Genomic DNA, 26,333 nt, shown 5'->3' with positions numbered 1-26,333 from the left:
GCTTCTTCCCAACAACCATCAGACTGTTGAACACTACAAACACCAACTAAACTTAAAACTACAAGCTGTCTTGTCTTGCACAAGGGTTTTCGAGTTTGTGTTTTGTTTTGCACTATATTAGAGTTTTTTATTTATTGCACTTTTTATTTATTTTATGTATTGATTACCAGGTTTATAAACCTGTAATGCTGCTGCAAGTAAGAATTTCATTGTTCTGTTTCAGTACATATGTCAATTAAACATTCTTCTCTCTTTTCTACACTCACACTCTCCTCGTCAGGATCGTTTTGTGAAGAGCACACAAATGGTTGAGATTTTTTCTGAAAACGTTGACCAGATTTTTCAGGGTTAATCATCCTGATCCGTATTTAGAGATCAGTGGTTCAGGTATCAGCAGTGGAAACTGGAAGAAGGATTAGTTCAGTTTAGTTATCAGTTTAGTTATTGTCAGGTGTACAGTGAAAAGCTTTTGTTGCGTGCTAACCACTCAGCGGAAAGACAATACATGATTACAATCAAGCCATTTACAGTGTATAGATACATGAGAAGGAAATAACGTTTAGTGCAAGGTAAAGCCAGTAAAGTTCGATCAAAGATAGTCCAAGGGTCACCAATGAGATCTCTTGTCTTTTGTGAATTGGTATTATGGAAGTGAAAAGGAAGATTTTTTAAGAGTGCTGCTTGCAGTAAAAATGATTTGTCGAGGAGGGGTATTGTCTAACTACAGTGAGTAGTTTGAGTGCTTAATTTAATGTAATTTTTGTTGCCATAAATTATGTTCCCTCACACCTTGCACGTGGAATTATACTTTTGTGCATCAATCACATAACATCATTAGATGTTAATTAATTTGCCCATCAGAAGAAAGTGAAAAGAAATGAGGAAAAATACCCCTTCAGACCCATAAAACTATGGTTGGAAAAAAAAATCAGTCAGAATTATAGTTTTGACCAAATTTGAACAAAAAAGCTATTTTCAGTTTGAATCTGCATTTGTGTTTGTTAAAATTTTAAATGGCTTTATCTTCCACTAGACTGTACTTTAATACTGTTATCTTTCATGAAATGGTAATGTAGCCTGATGTTTACAAAGCAGTAATATATATATTTTTCTTTTATTGTAATAGTGGTTGTGCTGTGGTGCTCGAGGACCCATCGACTGGGACCTAAATATTTACTTTAATTGTACAGATTTCAACCCAAGCAGAGAGCGATGTGGTGTTCCATTTTCTTGCTGTATTAAAGATCCTGCGGTATGAATATTTTATACATTTATGCTTGGTTATTTGTAGATTATAGTAAATTAGGTCAAATGATTCCTTGAACTGGAACACAACTAAAGATGAAAAGTCTTAACATAATCCAAGCTCTTAAACTCTCAACTTTGATGTAAGTAAAGCTAAATTATTTGCCCATTCAGCGAGTTATGCAGCACATAAATAGGCTCTGATCCATCACATCCATACCAACCAAGATGGCTTATCTACACCTATAAATAATATATGCTTTTACTTTTGTTTCTCCGTCCAAGCTTTCCATCTTCCCACATTACACTCCATTTGCCAACATTTTGCCACTCCCATAAACCTATCAATAGTGCTTTGTAAACAGTTTGCCTTGCAAGTGCAAATTTGACAAATATATATTCGCATCCTTCATGTTATTAATATATATTATAGGCAGTTACAGTTCCAGCACTGATCCCTATGGTCATGAGGGAGAAAATCTTCCTCCTTCTCCCTCGTCGCTGCTTCTGCCTATTACTTCAATGCCTGCCAATATGTTATTCCCAACATCATGGGCACTTTATCTTGTGACTATTTTATGAAGCACTATTTTCATATCCAAAAACAATATCCCTCCTAACATCCCCCTCAATTCAGCCTGATCGAGACATCCTCTAAAACTCTAAGCAGACGATTTTTCCCTTCACAAAGCCATGCTGACTGCTTGATTAGATTGCTATATTACAAATATGCTATTACCTCGTTAAAAATGGAGCTATTCCAACAACAGATATTAAGCTAGTCGGTCTATAGTTGCCCACTTTTTGTCTCTCTCCTTTTTTTGCCTAGACATGTCACATTGGCAGTTTTCCAGTGCACCGGCACATCTCCAGAATGTCAATATTTTTAGAAGATTGTAACCGACCTTGGTAGCTACTACTTTTAGGATTCTTGATCGGGATTTAGATCTAATTTTAGATCAGTATCTTTAGCCCTGTTAGTACATTAATGCCACTTATTTTGTGATGGTATTTATTTCCTTCCTGGCATTATTTAGTGTTGAGATGTTACAGGTATCTTCTGCCCTAAACACTAATGTGAAATATCTGTTGAACTCTTTCGCTATTTTCTTGCTTCCCCCAGAACTATTACCCTATATGAGCAATGTTCATGGGCCTCTCTCTACCTTTTTGAATATTCAAAAGATACTCTTATATTTGTTATTGTTCTTGGTTACTTTCTCACATAGCTATTGTTCTATTCTTATTTCACTTTGAGGTTATTTGTTTAACCTTCCTCATTACCCATTTCCAGATCTAAGAGTGCCACTTTGCTGGTTGACGCCATAACGCATTATCCTAAATGCACTCTATGATTTTCTTCTTGTAGCTAACTGTTCCAACTTGATAAATCCAATTTGCAAGATGATTAACATCACTCATTCTTAATGCACTACCTGTAATGATGTGACCTGAACACACATTAAGATACAACAAATATTTATTAAATCACTTATAGCAAAGGATCTGCAGTACGTTACAAGCTCCGAGCTGCTACATCTATTGACTGGCATATGCGAGCTCTTGATATTATAAAGCACGTACTAGGCGGAGTTACTACTAACAAACACTATGATTGGCTAGCATGCAATAGCCAATCTACATCTCTTGTAGAAATAAAGAAACACCGGCAGCTAAGCGGAATATTAAGAACATACTTGCAAAGTTATAGAAAATCGGCATATCTAACGGGTGGCCTACAAACCCGTCCGGCCCTCGTGTGGTAGGAGACCGCCTCACCTCCTTTCGCGGGAGAAAAGACCGGGGAGGGGAGTGGGAGAACAACCGGCGACCCGACAGGCACAGTGGGAGACGAAATAGGCGAGCCAGGTGCCAAACGACGCGGGTAGACCGCGGTAGGAACAACGGTTGGAGGTGGGGAAATAGGACCGATGTGGGAGTGAGCACGAGGCGTGGGCCATCAGGATAGGGAGTCGCAGGACGAGATTCCTTCACAGGAAGGATGTGTTGACGGTAGCGTGTGTAGATAACACCGTCCACTTCGACCAGATATGAACGTGATTCTTTGGCAGGCCCTTGGATGTGTCCCAGGCGTGCATGGCCTTTGTCGGTTTGCAGACGAACCACTTGTCGAAAAACCGCTTCTGCATGTCACGTTTGATTTGCAGTTGTTTCTGAACCGCAGGCGAGGAATGAACTTGTGGCTGCAACAGTTGCTGGGAGACAGGCAGGGGAGCACGGGTTTGGCGAGACATCAGTCGTTGGGCAGGAGAACATAGAAACATAGAAAATAGGTGCAGGAGTAGGCCATTCGGCCCTTCGAGCCTGCACCGCCATTCAATATGATCATGGCTGATCATCCAACTCAGTATCCTGTACCTGCCTTCTCTCCATACCCCCTGATCCCTTTAGCCACAAAAAACATAGAAACATAGAAAGTAGGTGCGAAGTAGACCACCAGGTCCGTCGAGCCCGCACCGCCATTCGCTCATGGCTGAACACTAAACAGACACACTTACCCACAAACAGTAGACACAAGACACAGAACACAAGACACTACCCTCCCCTTTATACCGCTATCACCCCTCTCCACCCCAAAAACCTCGTGATCTCCTGGGAGAGGCAAAAAAACCGGATAAAAACCCAGGTCCAATTCGGGAAAAAAATCCGGGAAATTCCTCTCCGACCCCAATCCAGGCGATCGACACTTGTCCAGGAGATCACTCAGGTCTTACTATACTAACCATACCTAGGTCCATATCCCTGCCCTCTCCCCGTAGCCCCTTATCCCCTTGGCAGCTAAAAAACCATCTATTTTAGTCTTAAATATATTTAAAGTTTCTGCTTCCACTGCTCCCTGGGGCAGTGAATTCCATAAATTAACCACCCTCTGGGTGAAGAAGTTCTTCCTCATCTCCGTTTTAAAAGAGCCCCCCCTTATTCTGCAACTATGTCCCCTAGTTCTAGTTTCCCCGATCATTGGGAACATCCTCGGTGCATCCACCCGATCAAGGCCCCTCACGATCTTATATGTTTCAATGAGATCGCCTCTCATTCTTCTAAACTCCAAAGAGTAGAGTTCCAGCCTACTTAACCTTTCCTCATATGTCAATCCCCTCATTGCAGGAATTAATCTTGTAAACCTTCGCTGCACTGCCTCCAGGGCTAGTACATCCTTTCTTAAGTATGGACCCCAGAACTGTACACAGTATTCCAAATGTGGTCTCACTAATACTGTGTACAGCTGCAGCAAGACCTCCGTGTTTTTATACTCAATCCCCCTAGCAATAAAGGCCAAGACTCCATTGGCCTTCCTGATTGCTTGCTGCACCTGCATACTAACTTTTAGTGATTCATGTACTAATACCCCTAGATCCCTTTGCGTTGCATTACAACGCAGCTCCTCCTCATTTAGAAAATAACTTGCCCTATCATTTTTTTTCCCAAAGTGAATGACTTCACATTTATTAGTATTAAACTTCATCTGCCAAGTTGCTGCCCACTCACCTAGCTTATCTATATCCTTTTGCAGACTCTTCCTATCCTCCTCATCCCCTACTTTTCCTCCCATTTTTGTATCGTCCGCAAATTTTGATATATTACACTTGGTTCCCTCCTCCAAATCATTTATATAAATTGTGAACAACTGGGGTCCCAGCACCGACCCTTGCGGAACCCCGCTAGTTACCGGTTGCCATCCCGAGTATGAACCATTTATCCCCACTCTCTGCTTCCTATTTGTTAGCCAATCCTCTACCCATGCTAATATATTACCCCCAATCCCATAATTTTTTATTTTTAGCAATAGTCTCTTATGTGGCACCTTGTCAAAAGCCTTTTGGAAGTCCAAGTATACCACATCCACCGGTTCCCCTTTATCCACCCGGGTTGTTACTTCCTCAAAGAATTCGAGCAGATTCGTTAAACAGGACTTCCCCTTCACAAAACCATGCTGGTTCTGTCCGATGAAGTCATGTTTATCCAAGTGCCCCGTTAGTGTTTCTTTAATAATTGTCTCTAACATTTTACCCACCACCGATGTTAGACTAACCGGTCTATAGTTACCCGCCTTCTGTTTACTTCCTTTTTTAAATATAGGTGTTACATTGGCCATTTTCCAATCCACTGGGACCGTTCCTGCCTCCAGGGAGTTTTGGAAAATTATCACCAATGCATCCACAATCCCCACCGCTATCTCCCTCAAGACCCTTGGATGTAATCCATCAGGCCCAGGGGATTTATCCTCCTTCAGTCTCATTAATTTCCCTAATACCACCTCCTTGGTGATCTTAATAGTATTTAGCTCCTCCATTCCTACCGCCCCCTGTTTATCCAGCGTTGGAATATTTTTTGTGTCTTCTATGGTGAAGACTGATACAAAATACTCGTTTAATGCCTTTGCCATTTCCATGTTCCCCACCAACAACTCTCCAGTCTCACCCTCCAATGGACCAACGTTCACCTTAGCCACCCTTTTTCTTTTTATATAGCTATAAAAACTCTTACTATTAGTTTTTATGTTGTTTGCTAATTTCCTTTCATAGTCTATTTTCCCCGTCTTAATTAATCTCTTAGTTATTTTTTGCTGACCTTTAAATGCTTCCCAATCCTCTACCCTCCCACTATCTCTGGCTACCTTATATGCCCTTGCCTTCAGCCGAATACTATCCTTTATAGTTTTACTGAGCCATGGCTGACTGTTCTTACCCTTACCCCTTTTTTTCTTCATAGGAATAAATTTTTCTTGAAGGTTATACAGTAGACCCTTAAACGCACACCACTGCTCATGTACCGTCTTATTCTTGAGTCTGCTATCCCAGTCAACTTTGATCAGCTCATTCCTCATACCTTCATAATCCCCCTTATTTAGACTAAGCACCCTAGCCTGAGTTTCAACCTGCTCCCCTTCTATTTGAATATGGAATTCGACCATATTGTGGTCACTTGTTCCCAACGAGTCCCTAACTATGACATTTTTAATTAATCCTGCTTCATTACACAGGACCAGATCCAAGATTGCCTCCCCCCTTGTCGGTTCTGTGACATACTGTTCTAGGAACCCGTCTCTAATACATTCTATAAACTCTTCCTCTAGTCTACCCTGCCCAGTTTGGTTTGCCCAATTAATATGAAAATTGAAGTCCCCCATGATTACAGCAGTTCCCTTTTTACATGCGTCAACTATTTGCAGATTTATGTTCTGACTAACAGCGTCACAGCTATTTGGAGGTCTATAAATTACACCCACTAGTGTTTTTTTCCCCTTGTTATTCTCTATCTGTACCCAAGCTGTTTCACTATCCTGATCCTTCAACGCAATATCCTTCCTCTCTATTGCCGTTATTCCCTCCCTTATTAAAAGGGCCACCCCTCCTCCCTTTCTTTCCTGTCTATCTTTCCTAATTGTCGAGTACCCCTCTATATTTAACTCCCAGTCCTGATCCCCTTGCAGCCATGTCTCCGTAATGGCCACAATATCATAACTATATATACTTAATTGCACCGTTAATTCATTTATCTTATTACGAATACTCCGTGCATTTAGATAAAGCACTTTCAGATGATTTTTACTACCCTTCCTTTCCGTTTTTGCCCCTTTTACATCTAGAGCTTTATCTTCACACATTCTATCTCCTGTCACATTTTGACTTTCCGCTTCCCCACTGATACCCTGCTCTATTTCCTCTACCCCTGCCGTTATTCCCCCCCTTGATACCTCCCCCCCGCTACTTAGTTTAAAGACCTCTCTACTGCCCTAGTTATATGATTTGCCAGGACCCCAGTCCCAGCACCGTTCAGGTGAAGTCCGTCCTTACAGAACAGATCCCCCCCTGTCCCAGTACTGGTGCCAGTGGCCCAAGAAACCAAACCCATTATTCCCACACCAGTCTTTGAGCCACGCATTCAGCTTTTTAATTTTACGTACCCTCTCCGATTTGGCCCGTGGCTCAGGTAGCAATCCGGAGATCAGTACCCTCGAGGTTCTGCTTTTTAATTTATTCCCTAACTGCTCAAACTCCTTCAGCAGATCCTCCTTCCTCGTCCTTCCTATGTCATTGGTCCCCACATGGACCACGACCACTGGATCCTCCCCCTCCCACTGCAAATTTCTCTCCAGCATCGCAGAGATATCCTTAACCCTAGCACCGGGTAGGCAACACAGCCTTCGGGACATGTTCTGCTGGCCGCAGAGAACCCTATCTACCCCCCGAATAATACTATCCCCTATCACTACGGCATTTCTTCTAACTCCCCCCTCTTGAATGGCCTCCTGATCCACGGTGCTGCAGCCAGGTTGCTCATCCCTCCCACAGCCCCTGATCCCGTCCTTACATTGAGTAAGAGCCTCGGTCATGCTTGTCAGGGACAAGGGCTGTGGCTCCTGCCGCATCTCCTCCTGGTTCCCCCTACCTGCCTCGCTTATGGCCACACCTTCCTTTCCTTGCTCACTGCCTACTGAATTAGTTAAACTGGTCGGTGTGACCATCCCCTGGCACAAAACATCCAGGTAATACTCCCCCTCCCTGATGTACCGCAGCGTATGAAGTTGGGTCTCCAGCTCATCAATGCGGAGCTGGAGTTCCTCTAGCCTCAAACACTTACTGCAGCTGTAGGGATCTTCTACATCAATGGTGTCGACAAATTCCCACATCTCGCAGTATTGGCACATCTCCTGACCGCCCATCTTATATAAGTAATTAAGTAAGTAATTAACTGGTCCTATTTAAGAATCCCCTACTGTATTGATACACCCCTTATTGATATAATCCTACCTCCTATAAATGGGAAAGTACTCACCCCAGCCGTAAATTACCTACTGGTTTGGCTGTCTAGTGGTAATTCCGTCCGCTCTTCCTGTCTGGTCCACTGCTCCCTTGCAGTGCGTGGCAAACCTCTTTGCCTCTGTTAGTCTGTTAGTCTCTCGAGCCGCGGCTCCGTCCGTCCTCCCTCGGCGACAGCACCTGTGGCACCGCGGTCGTGACTCCCTTCCGTTCCTGCAGAGCCTTCCTGTCCTGGGCGGAGTCTGCAGCTAACTGTGTGCCACAAGGGCCACATCTAACTCCCTCTTAAATATAGCCAATGAATGGCCTCAACTACCTTCTGCGGGAGAGAATTCCAGAGATTCACCACTCTCTGTGTGAAAAAAGTTTTCCTCATCTCGGTCCTAAAAGATTTCCCCCTTATCCTTAAACTGTGACCCCTTGTTCTGGACTTCCCCAACATCGGGAACAATCTTCCTGCATCTAGCCTGTCCAACCCCTTAAGAATTTTGTACGTTTCTATAAGATCCCCCCTCAATCTTCTAAATTCTAGCGAGAACCTAGTATGGGATCCCGTGCAATGTTCCGTAGATTGATTAAGTCCAGGTATACGTCGGATTTGGCAAGGCATGATCGTTCTATGAGTTTTGCAATCCGAAAGGTGCATTCTGCGAGTCCGTTGGACTGCGGGAACTCGGGACTGCTGGTGTTGAAAGTCCCATTGTTTAGCAAAGTTTTTAAAGACTTGGCTGGTGAACTGTCTGCCGTTGTCAAACTGAATACGAGCAGGAGAGCCATGCACGGAGAGGTGCAGCTTCTCAATCACTGCCTCCGAAGAAATGGTTTGCAGCAGGTCTATTTCGAACCAGCCCGAGTAAGTCAACAAGAACCAAATAATGTTTCCCGTGCCACTCGAAGATGTCGGTGTCTAACGAGGACCACGGGCGAGGAGGGAATGGTTGTGGCAGTAAGGGCAGCTTCTGCTGATGTGGCGTCAGGCTTTTGCAGACAGCGCATGTTTCGGTTCTTTCACGTATGTATTTGGTCATACCGGGCCTGTAAAACATGCTTTGCGCCTTTTGGAGGGTTGCCTCCATGCTGGGGTGGCCCCTGTGGATGTCGTTATAGTATTCGTCCCGGAGGGCGGGTGGGCCCTTGACTATGATTCCGTCCTGTAGCACTAGTTCGTCGCGAACCAGGAAGTAGGGGCGTATTTCGAGCTGTTTTTCGGGCCAACCACGCCAGATGACTAGACAGCAATTGTAAAGTCTCATCAGCAGCCGTGTGTTCAGCTAGGCTGCTTAAACAATCAGTTGGCACAAACGAGACCTTCATGACCGACAATTTGCCCTGTTCGGAGAGTTGTTGTCCGTTGGTTCTGCGTGGGGCTCTGGATAGCGTGTCTGCTATGTACATGTCTTTACCTTTCTTGTAGACGATGTTGAAATCAAATCGCTGCAGTTGCATCACCATTCTCTGTAGTTGTGCTGGGGCAGCGTGGATCAGTTTGTTCAAAATGGTGACCAGCGGCTGGTGGTCAGTCTCGATGGTCACAGTTTTACCAAAGATAAGGTCCTTGAATTTAGTGCAGGCGAAAACCACTGTTAGCAATTCCTTTTCGATCTGGGCGTAGCGCTGTTCAGTGTCAGTTAGCGTACCGGATGCATATGACATGGGCTTGAAATCGCCGTCAGTAGTGGCCTGCAGGCACGCTGCGCCTAACCCGTACTGGGATGCATCGCAGATAAGCGTTACCGGTAACTCCAGATCGAAATAGGAGAGTGTAGGTGCGCTAGCTAGCTGCAGTTTGAAGAGTCGAAGGCCTTTTGGAGCTGCGGGTACCAGGATCATGCCACTTCCTTGTATGTCAGTTCTCGCAGGGGGGCCGATATGTCGCTGAGGTTGGGAATAAATTTCCCAAGGTAGTTAACCATACCGAGGAATCGTTATAAACTCACAACATCAGTAGGAACTGGCAATTCGTTGATAGCTGCGGTCTTCAGCGGATCTAGTCTGAGACCGTCGCTGATAAAAACATGTCCGACGTAAATGACTTCAGGAACTTGAAACCTGCACTTTAGTGGATTGAGCTTAAGCTGGATGTCTTTGGCACGGTCAAGTACTCTCTTCAGATTTGTGTCATGTTCAGCCAAATCGCAACCATAGACGAGAATATCATCAACAATGATGGTACTCTGCAAACAATTGTTCCATAGTGCGCTGGAAGACTTCGCTGGTGTAGTTGATGCAGAAAGGCATCCTTAGAAATTTGAAGCGACCAAAGGGTTTACCGAATGTAGTGAGGTTGGACGAGCCTGGGTCTAGTGGAATCTGCCAAAAGGAGCTTTTGGCATCCAGGACCTAGAATACTGCTGCGTTGCCAATCTGTGCAGTGACATCCTCTGTGGTTTGTATTGGGCAATGTGGGCGCTTGATGGCAGTGCATCTCTGGGGTTGATGCAGATACGGATCTCCTTGTTTTTCTTGGTTGCAACGACCATGGTGGGTGGAAACCTAGTCGGACGGGTCAGTTACCTCGACAATAACACCCATTGAGACCATGCGTTTGAGTTCAGCGTGTATTCCGTCACACATGGTATGTAGGACACGATGTGGTGCTCGGACCACGGGTGTGACTTTAGGATCAACAGTAATGCGATATTTGACAGGCAACTTGCCAAGTTCATCACTAAACAGGTCTTTGTATTGGGAGAGTAGCTGCTGAGTGGGCTCATCAGTGAGGCAGAGTTTGTGGACAACACGTCCTAACTAGACCAGGCCTAGATCGTGGCATGCATTGATACCGAGTCAAAGTCAGAGTCAAGTCTCTGAATTAGCTTTAACAATGTAAAACTGTAAGGTGCGGGATGGTTCATCTACAGTGCACATTAAATCAGCTTTTCCGAGTGGGTGCAGAACTTCTCTCCCGTAAGCCCGAAGCCTTGCAGAGGCATATCAATACGTTCAGCATTGCAAATTTTTTTGAACTCCCTTAATGATACGACGTTCACTTCTGCGCCAGTGTCCACCTTGGTAAGAAGAGGCCTGTTATTCACGAACATAGTTACTTCAGGGTCAAGTAGCTCGCTAGAAGTAGGGAGGAGGTAGTGGATGGCAGAACTGTTATCAACACTGTCTGAGTGCGAAGTGGGGGACGACAACTCAGGCACTTGGGAGACAGTATCAGTGAACTCCTGCTGAAGCAGATGCAGGCTTGTCCTTGAAGCATTAGGAGTTACATGGGAATGACAGCATCGTGCAAAGTGGTTCAATTTCTTACAGAAATTGCAGGCTTTTCCGTAGGCAATGCAAAACTGACGACCCTTCGCATGAAAATAGTTACAATTCTGACAGCGGGCAGCAGACCTGGTAGGGGGTTTGCGAGAGGAGAAGTCTGTAAGATTAACGCTATGTTGCTGGCGGGGTCTGAGAGGTACTGGGTCAGTGGGGAGACGTTATCTTTGAAAAACGGCAAACATGTTCTGCTTGGCCAAGGGTCAATTCAGTGTTTCGGAGAAGCTCAGCTCTCAGCTTGCTTTCAAGCATTCCGCCTACCAGCTTATCTTGTACTAACTCATCACTTAAACCACGAAATCGACAGCGTGCAGCCATGTGCTTCAGGCCGCTGATAAATTGTTCAATAGGTTCATCGACCTGTAAACGAGCATAGAACTTGGTTCTTTCAATAATATGGTTTGAAGGCATATCACACAGTTCTCTGAACTTTCTTAGCAAAACCACAGGGTCGTCAATAGTTTCTGCTGGCACACGGACCTGGCCGTTGTCATCCAAAACAGCAGGAGCAAAGGTGAAGTTGTCAGCACGATTCATTGCCTCGGGTCCCACAAGATTGAGCAAAACAGATGCACGCACTTCTGGGGGGTCATTCCGATGAACGATGCGAGAATAATGAGTGTAGTCACGTTTGAAAAGACGCTATCGTTCAGCAATGTCTGAATCAAAGATCAAAAGGCTCAGGCGGCGTCACGAAATAGCCATATCGGAGATAGTAAAGACACAAATGAATCAAAAGAAAATAAAACCCGATAAACTTAAACGGAGTGGGTAAGACTCACTGTCTGACACCATGTAATGATGTGACCCCGAACACACATTAAGATACAACACATATTTATTAAATCACTTACTCCAAAAAGCATTAACTTTTAGCCAAATGGACTCAACCTCTTCTATGACTAGATTATTTCTTGCATCTGTACTTATTTCACCTCTTGTAAACATTGTTACTCTTCCACGTTCCTCTTCCCACTTTTTGTAATATTTCTGTAAATGTTGCTGATATAAAAATTCTGGAATAATAAATGTATTTTATCTGCACTAGCCAGTTAAAATGTTTAGCCTTGTCCCAGTTGTGTTTTACTGCAAAATCGTAAATCACTGCTGCAGATAACATGAGGGTCGACATGCAGTTTTTATTTCATGTTTTCAAATTGCTCCATTCAGGAACAAAATGTGAAATTGGTGAATTTTTTAAGCTTTATTGATCACCATCAAATCTTAAGGATAAGTTTTCTGCATATTTGAAATAATTCAATTTTCTTTTTGTGTCTTGATGCAGTCTGAGTTTTGTTGTGGTAATGTCACAAATTCTTGATTTGCTTGGTTATATTTACCACCAAGCATGATTCGAGTGAGGAATTTTTCTTTCTTGTGACAAAATAGTAATGTAAAGTGTGTTTGGGTAATCAACAAATCAGATGGTTTTCAATGTTTCTGATTACACAAATACTACCTGAAAATCTTTATTCTTTTAAGCAAAATCTAAATATCCTCTGGCAGGATCCTATATATTCACTTGGGCCCTTTTCTTACCTCACCAACCCCAAGCATGAAAGTGGAATTTTCATCAACCTTGTAGTACTTCTGAAATTTAATCATAAATGGATCTCGGTCATAATACTGGTACCAGGACATTTTAAAAGCATTTTTTATGTATTTCAGACCTTTATTGAAGATCAGATTACTTACAATTAATTACATTTGCTTCAATATATACTGTTTTAATAAATGTCCGATGTAAATAATTTTGTCATTAAATTCTGGCATATCTGGCAAACAAAGGTTGCAGTATATTTTGGCATAACATGTGAGTTAGAAATTCCAGCTTTGTTTTTTGGGATTAATGCCTTCAGTTTGTAGGCAAACTCAATTCAGCACTCTCTGGTGGGTGTTGGTTTGGGCTACTGTAATTGTATTGTGGACTAACTGTGCTACCGTTGTGATCGTCAGTCACCCAGTTTTTTGAATAGATGCACCAACAAGTAAATTTCAAAGATATCTTAGCTGAATGATTTACATTATTTACATTTACATATGTAACATTGTTTATTTTTTTGCAGGAGGATGTCATTAACACACAGTGTGGATATGATGTTAGGTTGAAAATGGTAAGCTTAAATAATTAATTCCTTATCGAAGGAAGGGGAAATGTTACAATTTGCTCTTTCTATTGTGATTGAGTAAACATTTCTTGCTGTTTGAAGAAACAGATTTCTATATTGTTTTAGCTTCACAGGAAGACTGTTTGGCCTTGGTGCAATATACATCAATTAGATAACCTAGGAAGCATATTCAATTTTCATTCTATTGGCAGTTTCTTTAGCATAATTAAAAGATTAGGATTAAATCAGATGAAAACTTTCTAGCTTTCTAATAATATAAAGGGATTATAATGTAGTGGGCTAAATATAAGGTTTACCGTATTACCATTCAATGGAATGTTTTGTTGTACTTTATTCGTAAAAGAATTGTTTAAAAATTGACTTTAAATCCTGAATTGTGGAGATGCTCTTTTTGTTTTCCTTGTATACAAACAGATAAATTAACAATCTTTAATTTGCTCATCCACTATCATTAGGCAGAGGTCAGATTATAGTTTCAAAAAATATATCACATTGCTTTTAATCTGAGACCTGTAGTCATTTTCTGGCTGGGCTATCACATGACAGTTATGACTGATATCACTGGTCTATTGTTGAGTACTTAGCATTATTTCATCACGCATACATGCAAGTAGAAATTAGATTGAATTATTGTGGGGTGTATAGACGGGAAATTTTGATAAATCCCTGGAATTGCATGCACAGCTGCAGAAGAGGTGCTCCAAATTACTATGATCCAAAACATGGTTTCTGCCTCAGTGCAAGACTTCAGATGAAATTAATGATACTCTGCATCATCATTTCAATATGGAATGACATATTAAAAGAATGAACTTATGTCAGCAATGTCTCTTGCATTTCAGTAAGAAGTTTGAGTGGAATCGTAAGCCAATGAGTTAGAAGCATAGAAACATTGAAAGTAGGTGCAGGAGTAGGCCATTCGGCCCTTCGAGCCAGCACTGCCATTCAATATGATCATAGCTGATCATCCAGAATCAGTACCCTGTTCCTGCATTTTCTCCGTATTCCTTGATTCCATTAGCCCTAAGAGCTATATCTGATTCTCTTGAATACATCAGTTGACCACTAAATTCTAGGCTAATGCTCTCCTGCAGCACTGAGTACTCCAGCACTGTCAAGTGATTGCCTTTCACGTTAGATGTTAAACCGAGCCAATGACTATTATTATCCTAGGTCTCGTCTTGTGCAGCTCTGTGAAATTGATTTTTCTTTCCTTTACTGGACAAATGCCCGGAGTCAGATAAGACCCTTCTTGAAAACCTGTTTTAATAATTCCAGATGTTTCCAGATGCTACACATTTGGATCTCTATCAACTGTATAAATTATTTTTTTTACCATTGAGCAAACATACTATGTTTCTTCCAATAACAATAGCAGTGAAATTGATTGCAGTAAAATAAATATACTAAATATGCAGCAGCAATTTGAAATAAAATAAAATGCAAGGCTGCCAGAAACACAGATTTGTGTACAATATTGGTATATCAAATGATTTTAGACATAAATATGAATCACATACAATACAGTCAAGCCTAAGACAAATGAAATCACAACAGCAATGACAAGATCCCACACAAGAGATTAGTGTGCAAAATTGGAGCACATAGCATTGGGGGTAGTGTATTGACACGGTTGGCAGACAGGAAGCAAGGAGTAGGAATTAACTGGTCCTTTTCAGAATGGCAGGCAGTGATTAGTGGGGTACAGCAAGGCTCAGTGCTGGGACCCCAGTTATTTACATGTTTCCAATTACACAGGACTAGATGTTAAAAATCCAAAGTGCCAAATGTCAACTTACTCCCGGTGGTGATGGGAGCCTTATGCACTCACCTATGCTCCTCCGATGTTGAGAAAGGCTAGGCAGACACATCATTGGGGTTATCAAGTAGGCACCTACTTTCATCGACGTGTCGCTGATTGGACCCACAACGTCTCCAGTAGGCTCAGCGGTGCATTCTGGCGTCCCATCTTTCTGCATCTTTCTAGTTGGATATTTGGGAGACGAAATGGGGTCTTTCCTCTTCAGCCAGAGCCACTGGCTACTCCGCTCTGGCACCCGTGATGCTTCTATGATAATAATAATACTAATAAATTTTATTTATGGGCGCCTTTCAAGAGTCAAGGACACCTTACAAAAATTTAGCAAGTAGAGGAAAAACATGTATGCGGAATGAAATAAATAGTAGAGACATGACTAGTACACAAATTAAAGACAGAATTCAATTCAAAACACAATATGAGGCAATTCAAGCACAGATGAAAAGGGCGGGGGACGTGGGGCTAAGGATAGGCAGAGGTGAAGAGATGGGTCTTGAGGCGGGACTGGAAGATGGTGAGGGACACGGAATGATGGCCTGGCGTAGGGCTTGCCCGCTGATCAGCATGTCCTTCATCAGTCTTACGGTTGATATTGCCACGAATCTTCGACATCCAACTTTTACCAGGCAGATCTTAGCTCTCCAGCCCCGCTGTTCTGCCTCTGCTGCAACTCTGTATATCGCAGTTTCTTTCTTTCGAAGGCTTCCTGCACAGCGTCCTCCCAAGGGACTGAGCTCCCCAAGATACACCATGTACTGAGAGTTCGACAAGAGGACAAGATCAGGCCTCAAGTTGGAGATGGCTATCTCTGATGGAACTGTAAGCCGTTGGCCCACATCCACCAGCATCTGCCAATCCCGGGCTGCCTCCAGCTGTCCAAACCTCGTCCTTCGTGGAATTTTCCATTGCCTTTGTTCCCCCTCCCGAACAAAGGTAATGGGCTTAACTGGGTTGGTTGTTCTGGGCGGCAGGGCATTGTTGGTGGTTCTTCTGCTTTCCAGAGTCGCTGCCAGGCATTTGAGCACTTGATTATGTCTCTAGGTGTACCGTCCTTGAGAGAAGCTTACTTTACACCCCGTAAGGATGTGCTTAAGCGTGGCTGGTGTTGAACACAGGGGGCATGATGGATCTTTGCCCAGCCATTGGTTGAGATTTTTTGGGCTAGGAAGGACATCATAGGTTGCTTGAATGAGGAAACTTATCCTGCTCGCCTCCATCTCCCACTTGTCCTTTCAGCTGATCTTCCTCTTTTCCACACTCTCCCATCTCATCCACTGGCCCTGTTTAGCTTGCGACACAGACTTGGCACACCTACTCGACGACTCCTGTCGGCGGACTTCGGCCGCGACCAACTTCCGGCGCTCCATTGATGATGCCTTGTTCCAGCAAGGTCGCTTTCCGCCAAGCCCCAAGCCACTTCTTCCGTGTTGGATTTGTCCTATCATGTCACCTAGGTGGAGAGCAGATTTTGCCTGCTGTGTCGCATTCTTAGCCGTCCACTTCTATCCTGGTGCCAGGATTAGAGCAGCAGCTCGGATGACAGTGTCCCTTGATTCTGCCAAGGTCGTCTCTAGTCTGACTTTAGTGCACCTGAACTCCTCTGTGAGGCTAGAGAGAGGCAGCTGGGGTACCCTCTGACCGTACAGGCCGACGCTGCTCAGGCACCGAGGAACACCTAACCACTTTCTCACGAAAAAGCTGATTGTTCTTTCCATCTTCTCGACTCTTGTGAGGGTGATGTCATACATGGTTAATGGCCACATAAGGCGAGGTAGTAACCCAAACTACAGGCACCAGGTTTTCAGCTTTCCAGGCAGCATGGATTGGGCGATGTTCGCCAGACCTTTGATGACATCTTGCCTAAACTCGTTAGCCTAATCGGTGTCCTTCAGCTTAGAGTTATACCATCTTCCCAGACTTTTGATTGGCCTCTCTGACACAGTTGGAATAGGTTATTGATCAATGAAGAACCTTTGATCTGTCAGTTTGCCTTTGATTATAGAAATGCTTCTTGATTTGGATGGCTTGAATTTCATTCTGACCCCAGTGATGTTCTCTTGAAGCTTCCCTAAAAGGCACCTGTTGCAAGGTGCTGTTGTTGTTATGATTGTCATGTCATCCATGTAGGCCCTGATGGGTGGTAGACGGCCTCCAGACTTCAGCCACTCGTCCCCCCATTACCCACTTGGAGGCCCTTATGATGATTTCCTTAGCCATTGTAAAAATCAATGGGGAGATGGTACACCCCGCCATAATGCCGATCTCCAAGTGCCATGTGGTCGTAAAGTCAGGCGTGGTGAAACAGAGCCTTGACAAGGCTTGAAAATAAGCCTTGTCAAGGCTTTTGATAGTCTCTGGTATCCTGAAGAAGTCAAAGGATGCCAAGAGGAAACTGAGGGACAGTTCCGAACGCGTTGGGAAAATGACATGCAGATCTCTCTTCTCTTGCAGTCTGGATTTGGTGCCAAATCATGCTGGTATGTTCGAGACATCCAGAGAACCCTGGGATGCCTGCTTTTTGGACTGTTGTATCCACAAGGTTGTTTCTCTCTAAATAGCTGGTAATCCTCTGAGCTATGATGCTGAAGAAGATCTTACCCTCTACATTGAGGGGACTGATAGGGCGGAATTGGCTGATATCTGTGGATTCCTTCTCTTTCGGAATCAGGATTCCTCCCACTCCACGCCATGCTTTGGGTATGACTCTCTTCTCCCAAGCCACTCTCATTAGCCTCCACAGGAAGCGAAGAACATCAGGAGCACCCTTGTAGAGTCGATACGGAACCCCATTTGGCCCCTGGGCTGAAGATGCTCTTGCCCGCTTTACTGTTTGTTCCACCTCCCTCCACTTTGGAGGACTAATGTCCATCTAGTGCTCTGGTTGTTCAATTGGTGGAATGTCCGATGGAATAGCTGTTTTCTGCAGTCTCTTGTCATCCGCAAGCATTCTTTCCAGATGCTCGTCCAGCTCCTGCCTTGATGTTTTCAGGTTTCCTCCCTTTTCTTTGATGAAAAGTGATTTTATGAACTTATAGGGGTCCTTGAAGAAGCGTGATCTCGTTCGTTCTCTCTTTTTTCGTGATTTCCGCAGGTACTCTGCTCGTCTCAGGGTTGCTAAACGGCTATTGATGTTTCCCTGGAGAATGTTGATGCCCTCCTTCTCACTATCAGAAACCTTCCTTCACTGCTTCTTGAGCTGCCTTCTCTCCCGGATTAGGCATTCCTAATATTAGGCATACAATATATATTAACGATTTAGACAAGGGAATTAAATGTAACATCTCCAAGTTTGCGGATGACACAAAGCTGGATGGCAGAGTGAGCTGCGAGGAGGATGCTATGAGGCTGCAGGGTGACTTGGATAGGTTGGGTGAGTGGGCAGATGAATGGCAGATGCAGTATAAGGTGGATAAATTGAGGTTATCCACTTTGGTGGCAAGAACAGGAAGGCAGATTATTATCTGAATGGTGTCAGATTAGGAAAAGCTGGCGGTGCAACGATACCTGGGTATGCTTGTACATCAGTCACTGAAAATAAGCATGCAGGTACAGCAGAAAATGAAGAAAGCTAATGGCATGTGGCCTTCATTGCGAGAGGATTTGAGTTTAGGAGCAAGGAGGTCCTACTGCAGTTGTACAGGGCCCTGGTGAGACCACACACTGTTGCAGTTTTGGTCTCCTAATTTGAGGAAAGACATTCTTGCTATTGAGGGAGTGCAGCGTAGGTTCACCAGGTTAATTCCCAGGATGGCGGAACTGACATATGATGAAATAATGGGTCGACTGGGCTTGTATTCACTGGAATTTCGAAGGATGAGAGGAGTTTATAGAAGAGTAGAAAATTCTTAAGCGATTGGACAGGCTAGATGCAGGGAGGATGTTCCCCATGTTGGGGGAGTCCAGAACCAGGGGTCACATTTTAAGGATAAGGGGTAGGCCATTTAGGTTAAGATGAGGAAATTTTTTTTCATCAAGAGAGTTGTGAATATGTGGAATTCTCTTCCACAGAAGGCAGTGGAGGCCAATTCACTGGATGTTTTCAAGAGAGATTTAGCTCTTAGGGCTAACGGAATCAAGGGATATGGGGTAAAAGCAGGAACGGTGTATTGATTTTGGATGATCAGCTCTGATCATATTGAATGTCGATGCTGGGTTGAAGGGCGGAATTACCTACTCTTGCACCTATTTTCTATGTTTCTAATGTGCTAAAATTATATCATGGTTCATCCTTGAACCTTTTACCTACTTTGTCGGTGTATCCAATCACTCCTTTATTTGAATTGTTCTTGACTCTGCAGTTTCCTGCCTTGTTCAAAAACGTGTCAAATTCTCAGCAACATTTCTTTAATTGATTTATCTTGCTTATCAATGTTGAGCAATGTTAAGGAAGAAATTCCTCTATTTACATCGTATTTTTTATCCTCATTTTACAAGGTGAATAGTAGACATGCTTCCGAGTCAACATTGTTTACTATAATTTAATGTATTTTGCCTACTGTCACGAGAGAAAATATCAGGACATTGAAATACTATAAATTTAGAAAAAAATCTATTAATACAGGTGCACAACCTTTTATCCGAAGATCCAAATAACGAAAACCTCCGAATAGCGGCCATTTTTTCGGTCCTTGAAGAAAGGTCCTTGAAAATGTTCACCGAGGGTGGCCCGCAGAGGTGACCGCGGAACCTCCGGTCAGTCCTCGAAGAAAGGGGAACTAAATCCCCATTCATAAAAGAGAAGGTGAGGGTATATTGCGCGGGAGGGTTAATAATTGACAATCTGCTGCTGCCTGCCCGCTGAGTTAAAAAGTTCCCACGGTAGACTCACGATACACAGTGTATCGTGAGTCTTGCGTGAGAACTTTTTAACTCAGCGGGCAGGCAGCAGCAGATTTTCGCTCCCTTCAGTTTCACCCCACCTATACCCCTCTGCTTCCCGGCCATGTGTGTGACCCCTTCCCTCTCCAGCTCCCCGCTCATTGCACCGGTGCGGGGGCTTTGCACTGTCTTCACGTCGGCGATTCCAGCAGGACCGTGCCAGTCACCGGAGATGTCAGGACCAATTGGACATCGACCACCAGGCCCACCGCAAGCACGGAGAACCCAGAGACCCACAGCCAGCAGCAGCCCAGCCCAGCCCCGCTCCAACTACAGAGGAACCTGGGTTGCGGATGACGGGGCGCAGCTCGGGGCGTCGTAGGGGCCCATCGGGGAACGGGTTCCTGTTGGTCCTGACGTCTCCGGCCACCTGCCATCCTCCGGGAACTGTACCGCCCTTGCAGGAGAGTGGGGTTGTTTGCAGTTGCAGAGGGAGGGGGCAAGGGCGGTACAGTTCCCAGTCTCAGCTCCAGTCCAGGGGGGTGGCCGGAGACGTCAGGACCAACGGGACACCGACCCCCAGGCCCACTGCAAGCACGGAGATCCCAGAGACCCACAGCCAGCAGCAACTCCAGCCCCGCTCCAACTCCAGAGGTACACGTAGGGGCAGAAGCTGATGGTGTGCAAGGTACGTCTTGTTCTTGGGGTGGCGGATGAGGGGGCGCAGCTCGGGCTGTGGGCAAACTGCCACTTGTCGCCGTAGCGGCCCATCGGGGAGCGGATTCCTCTGGAGTTGGAGGGGGAGGGGGGTATTGTGCTGTTTGATCGCCCCCTGCTCTCCCAGGGACAGGGAGACACAGCGGCTTTTTAGACTGGTGGGCAATCACTTCCAAAGTTCTGCCCACACAGTCAGTACACCTCTCCTACACTGCATTTCATACAGACATTTATTCTGCAAGAAAAAACTACATTGAAGACTCAAACTCGCGACCGAGTAACTGCCAGGATCGAGGCGCAAACTCGCGACCTAGCTCGGGGATTCAAGAATCCCCGAGCTAGGCCGCCCAAGGGCATGTAGCCCCGCTAGGGTGACATGAGTGCGAGAGGTGATTCAATGCTGCGGGCACATTTACAAATTCAGGAATTCATCCAACACACTGCATTTCATACAGACATTTATTCTGCAAGAAAAAACGACATTGAAGACTCAAACTCGCGACCGAGTAACTGCCGGGATCAAGGCGCAATCTCGCGACCTTGCGGATATGAGCCGAGCACTCTACCACTGAGCCAGCCATTAAAATCTACGCTAAAAAATTTCCATTCCGAAGTCCGACAAATTCTGAATTACGAAAAGTGTCTGGTCCCAAGGCTTTCGGATAAAAGGTTGTGCACCTGTAATTACTTTCTGGAAACAAATGGCTTATTCATCAGCATTAGATGTGATCCCGGTGTGCATTTGCTAAGTTACAGTCCACAAATATATTCTTCAATCGTGTTTTTAAGTTACATCAACAATTCACAATGGGGAAAATACAATGTAATCTAAGGTACTGGAAACTCCTAAAGATAACATGAAAGTCTGTTCTGTATTGGTTCCTGGCTTTTTTCTTTCCATCCCACTCTGTTCAGCTTCATTGTGGGAGTATGCTGTGAGGATCTCCAGCAGGAAATTTACAAAACCCAGATACAGCAGACATGGAATGTATAAAACAAAAATGTTAATTGCAAAATTTGCAAATTTTTGATTAATAAAATATCTAAAATGTTAGCGCTTTGAGGTTTTTATACAGAACATCACACTTTTTCGTACTGTTGCCATGGTATGAAATGACCAGTGTAGTCAGTAGTCTAAAGATTTATTAGATGATGATCGTTATATGTGGGAGTGGATTTTGTTGAAAATAATCCACTGTTTTACAGTATTTTCTATGCCCGCAGGTTAACTGTTAAAAATTAAGCAAAATGTATCCATTAAGCAATTCTCTTTACTCCTATTCTAATTACCTAGCAACTGGACTATTACCGAATGGCAGTTGACCTTGTGGTGTATTGTAAATGTCTTTATTGTTTTAGGAAATAGATCAACAAGATTATATTTATACCAAAGGATGTGTTGGGCAGTTTGAAAAATGGTTGCAGGAAAACTTGATTGTGGTAGCTGGAATCTTCATCGCTATTGCATTATTGCAGGTAAGCAATTTATCGAGAAAATACCAAAACCAAGAAAAATAAATGTAAAACAGAACTGGTTATGAGGTATTGCAGGAGAGGGACAGCTAATTTTGACAGGGTGAGGATGTTTTCAGCATTGATTATCGGTATTGCTGTGTATGAATCAGGATATGTTTGCATATCATAGTATGTGTTGGAAGGAACTGCAAATGCTGATTTACACCGAAGATAGTCACAAAATCTGTGGAAAGCAGCATTTCTGGAGAGATGGAATGGGTGATGTTTTGGGTCGAGACTCTTTTCAGACTCTGATCACTAATTGGAATTCTTCGGAGTCTGAAGAAGGGTCTTGACCCAAAACGTCACCTATTCCTTCTCGCCTGAGATATGCCTGCAGTCTTGCTTAAACATCACAGTACGTTGGTTTCTTTGTCTTAATAGAATTACAAATGCCTTTAAATTTCATGAGTTTATTTGGTTTCTGTTTCAGATATTTGGAATTTGCCTGGCACAGAATCTGGTCACTGACATTAAAGCTGTCAAAGCCAATTGGTAATATTTCATTGAAGGTTAATTAGCCGAGTTTGACAGAACTGTTGGAAGCACATCTGTAAAAAGCACATTGAATGAATGTCATCTGTAGAGTATTGGTTAATCTCTTAATGCTATGAGACCTGTGGATATAAACTACTATTAAGCAAGTTGGACTTTTACAATACCAGAGAGCTTGCAGAATTTGAGGTTTTATGATTGCAAAGGGAACTTGAACAATTTTCAATGAATATTTTGAAAAATTGTTTGTCAGTGGTGTAAACACTACCATAAATATATTAAGTTTGTACTGTTAAAGATTGTGTGGTTTAAATGTTTTCTAAGGGGAGGAAAAATGATTTGCTACAACTGCTGACCCACTTGCAGATACCGGTAACCAGATTTAGGGCTATTAAATAGTCCAGTCCTACATTGAAGAAACTTTGGATCATTTGTTACCTTTGAAAGAAAAGCGAGAATAATTAGTCTATGCAGATCTAAGGGATTAGATTTATGTAATGCATATTGGCGATAGTTTATATGTAATTCAGGCAGTGATCATAAATGGCAACAATTTTTTAACTATGCCTCTTTGTTATAGAAAGAAAAGTGGCCGATCCTGGCAATGCTCGAACTTTAACTTAGATTATTACAGATGTCTTTTATTTCAAGTTCTGACATAATTTTCATATTAGGAAAGACTGAGAAAGTCAACAGTGTCAGGTGCTTTTTAAAATAGATTTATAAGTGGTAATTATGTAAGTGTTACTTTATTTCTTTAAATAACATTAACACGTTGTTTGCACTAAAATGTCATTTAAATTGGTGGTGCAAACTGGTCTACTCAGGAAATTTACCGTGAATTATTTAGCATGGTATCAAACGCTACACTGTTGCTTTAGTCTCCCAAGACTACTCAAATGCCTTTTGGTCTGCTGCTACTTTTAACAACTGACCTTTAAATTGCAGGAACGTTTGTTCCTGCTATCCCTACAAGTTTTCAGTTTTGGTATATAGGTCAGAATTTGATTAAGCTAAAACCAGAACTTGACTATTTCTTCAATTTCTCCTGAGTAATTGCTGGAAAGTAAAATCTGTTTAAAAACACTCGGGGGTGGGAAGATGGTACAGGCAGATGTTGATGAGGCATGAGGAAAATGTGTATCTTTGACTATTTTGCTGTCGTTTAACTCCTTTATGTGTCAAAGTTAAAAAAATGTTAACCATCAAACCATCAGTCAGACACATTTGTCACTTGTTCAAGATGACCCTTGGCTCTATGTACATAACACTTTGAGTGTAAATTTAAACCCAACACAGGAAATTTGCTTTTTTTTTTTGGCAAATTGAGTAATTCAAGCAAGCCTCAACAGTGTAAATCATCTGTATGTGAATTTCCTCAATCCTGGTGCAGAAAGTTAAAATAATGTTACACTAATGCTGTTGCTTCAACATGTTTAGAATGACCATGGATTGTCATATTTGCCTATCGTGTTTGTTTTGCTTTCACCTGATTGGTCCCATTGGATCATATTTGTTTAAGAAAAAATCCTGCACAGGTCTCATATACATTTCAGCTGTCATGCAGTCCAGTAAATAAATTAAATCCAATTAACTTAGTCTGAATGTAAGTATATTTCAAAAATACTTTTCAGTACTTGATTTTACTTTATGCTATTCATTATTTGTTATTCTGATAGGGCCCATTTGCAATGATGTGACATTAAACAAATGCACTGTTGCATCCACTATACATTTCCTGTTATTAGTCAAGATTTGGTTAATAAAGCTTGTTACAACTAACTTCTAAAATTAGCCATGTAAATTTATATTAAACATTTTCAAGAATAGTGTTCTTCAGCATTACAATTGGAAATAAATTTTTGCCAATGCTTTTAATTGTGTCATATTTTACATGTTTCTACTTTTCAACCACTGTTTAAAAGGTTTTTAATGATGGGAAATGTTCCGTTTTATATGCATCACAGCAATGTTACAAGAAATCTGTGGTGCTGGGCTACCACAAAGTCAGACCAAAAACATTCTCCTTACTATTCTGTGGCAAAATATCGCCATTACACTTTTGCAAGATTAGTTTGTATACTTGCACTTTCCTCAATCAGTGTAGAATGTAATCTGACGAGATGTTAATAGTGTTAATGCAGTTTGGTAGAGCTGCCTCAGAGTTCCTTTGGAATATTGCAGAGTTGCTTATCTAAGCAGCAAACTGCTATATGCAGTCATTTTTTCAACAAATTTGTTTTCGTTATACGTTCCAATTAGTACTTGAGCCAGATAATTGGTAGTGTGAGTGAACCCAGCGTATCATGACTGTACATTGGTAGTTTTCTTTTGTATGTTGCTTTGGGATACTTCATAATTAGCAGAGTACTTTTGAAATTCCAACTCGCTTATATTACGTATAAACAGTGGAATCCAATGCAGTATTAATCTTTTATTTTTGTTTATTTTGGGCATTGTTTATTATAATTGTACAATAATTTAACATTCTGCTCAAAGTGATGGGTTCATTTTGAAGCATTTTGGAAAGTTTTAATAACTCTGTACTCCAAGATTTTTGTCTGTTCTCTCACAAATTCTGTAACCAGTCCTTATGTTGTACATTCTTATTTTGTATGGATTATCTGGATAAATTGTTCTAAAGTTTGTCTGATTTCATTAGATCCCAAAGTGTGATTTACAAAAATAAACTGTTATATTGTTTTTGCACAGTATTAAAGTTTCAGAAAATCATAGTTGTAAACATGCATTGTACATTCTTTGTGTGATCATTGAGTCGTCAAGATTACAATAAAGTGTCTTTCTTTACTTTGTGTCTTACTGGCAACTAACCTATTTGTGTTTGGTTAATATGGACATAATGGTGATTGATTAAAACACTGTTTTTGAACGATACAAATGAAAGGACTGTCAGTTTAATTTTGATTTCCTTTTGTAACTTCCCATTGGAAAACAATAATACATGTATTTGTCAAGCAATTGGTAGTAATTCTACAGTGCTGTATGTAATCTTAAATTTATGATGGGAATGAAATTTGTTACAATTGACATGTCCAATAATTTGCAAACTTTGCTTTTTGGCATCCCGGATAAATCTGTGCCTTTATGTATGTACTAGGTACAAAGAAAGAAATGTCAAAAATAATTTGTCAGTAAATATGTTTGAACAATTTTCGGGTCTATTAGCTGACCTGCCCGGATTAGTATACTCTTCAAATTTGATTAATTTTGGTTATATTTGTGACAACCCAAGTTTGTTCCCAATGCTTATCTTGGGGCCCTCCAATCATTTCTCTATTGTGACATGACCTCTTTACTCTAGACCTCACCATCTCCATCGCATGTAACAGACTACTGGCTGGCATCTACTACAAACCCACTGACTCCCATGGCTATCTGGACTACACTTCTTCCCACCCTGCTTCCTGTAAGGACTCTATCCCCTTCTCCCAATTACTCCGTCTACGCTGCACCTGCACCCAGGATGAGGTGTTCCAAACCAGGGCATCGGAGATGTCCTCATTCTTTAGGGAACAGGGG

At 42.6% G+C, this 26,333-nt stretch overlaps 1 protein-coding gene across 3 annotated transcripts in view; it reads left to right on the top strand.

Moving 5' to 3' along the window:
* tspan17 (tetraspanin 17) overlaps positions 1-25,601 on the top strand; it is a 54,586-nt gene extending 28,985 nt beyond the window's left edge. The window contains exons 5-8 of one of the 3 annotated variants that reach the window (XR_004413447.1): positions 1,127-1,252; positions 13,367-13,414; positions 22,260-22,359; positions 22,732-25,601. Coding sequence is in view for 2 of the 3 variants with exons in the window: in XM_033029477.1 (XP_032885368.1) it covers positions 1,127-1,252; positions 13,367-13,414; positions 22,143-22,259; positions 22,732-22,797 (357 nt within the window). In the remaining variant the exon portion in view is untranslated. Of the gene's footprint in view, positions 1-1,126; positions 1,253-13,366; positions 13,415-22,142; positions 22,360-22,731 lie in introns of all 3 variants that reach the window. The other 2 variants (XM_033029477.1, XM_033029478.1) reach the window with 2 other exon arrangements.
* The last annotated feature ends 732 nt before the right edge of the window (positions 25,602-26,333 follow it).

The sequence above is a fragment of the Amblyraja radiata genome, chromosome 11 (assembly GCF_010909765.2).
Source record: "Amblyraja radiata isolate CabotCenter1 chromosome 11, sAmbRad1.1.pri, whole genome shotgun sequence".
Classification (NCBI taxonomy): Eukaryota; Metazoa; Chordata; class Chondrichthyes; order Rajiformes; family Rajidae; genus Amblyraja; species Amblyraja radiata.
The sequence above is the reverse complement of the archived record's forward strand: the minus strand, read 5'-3'. Positions and strand labels throughout refer to the sequence as shown.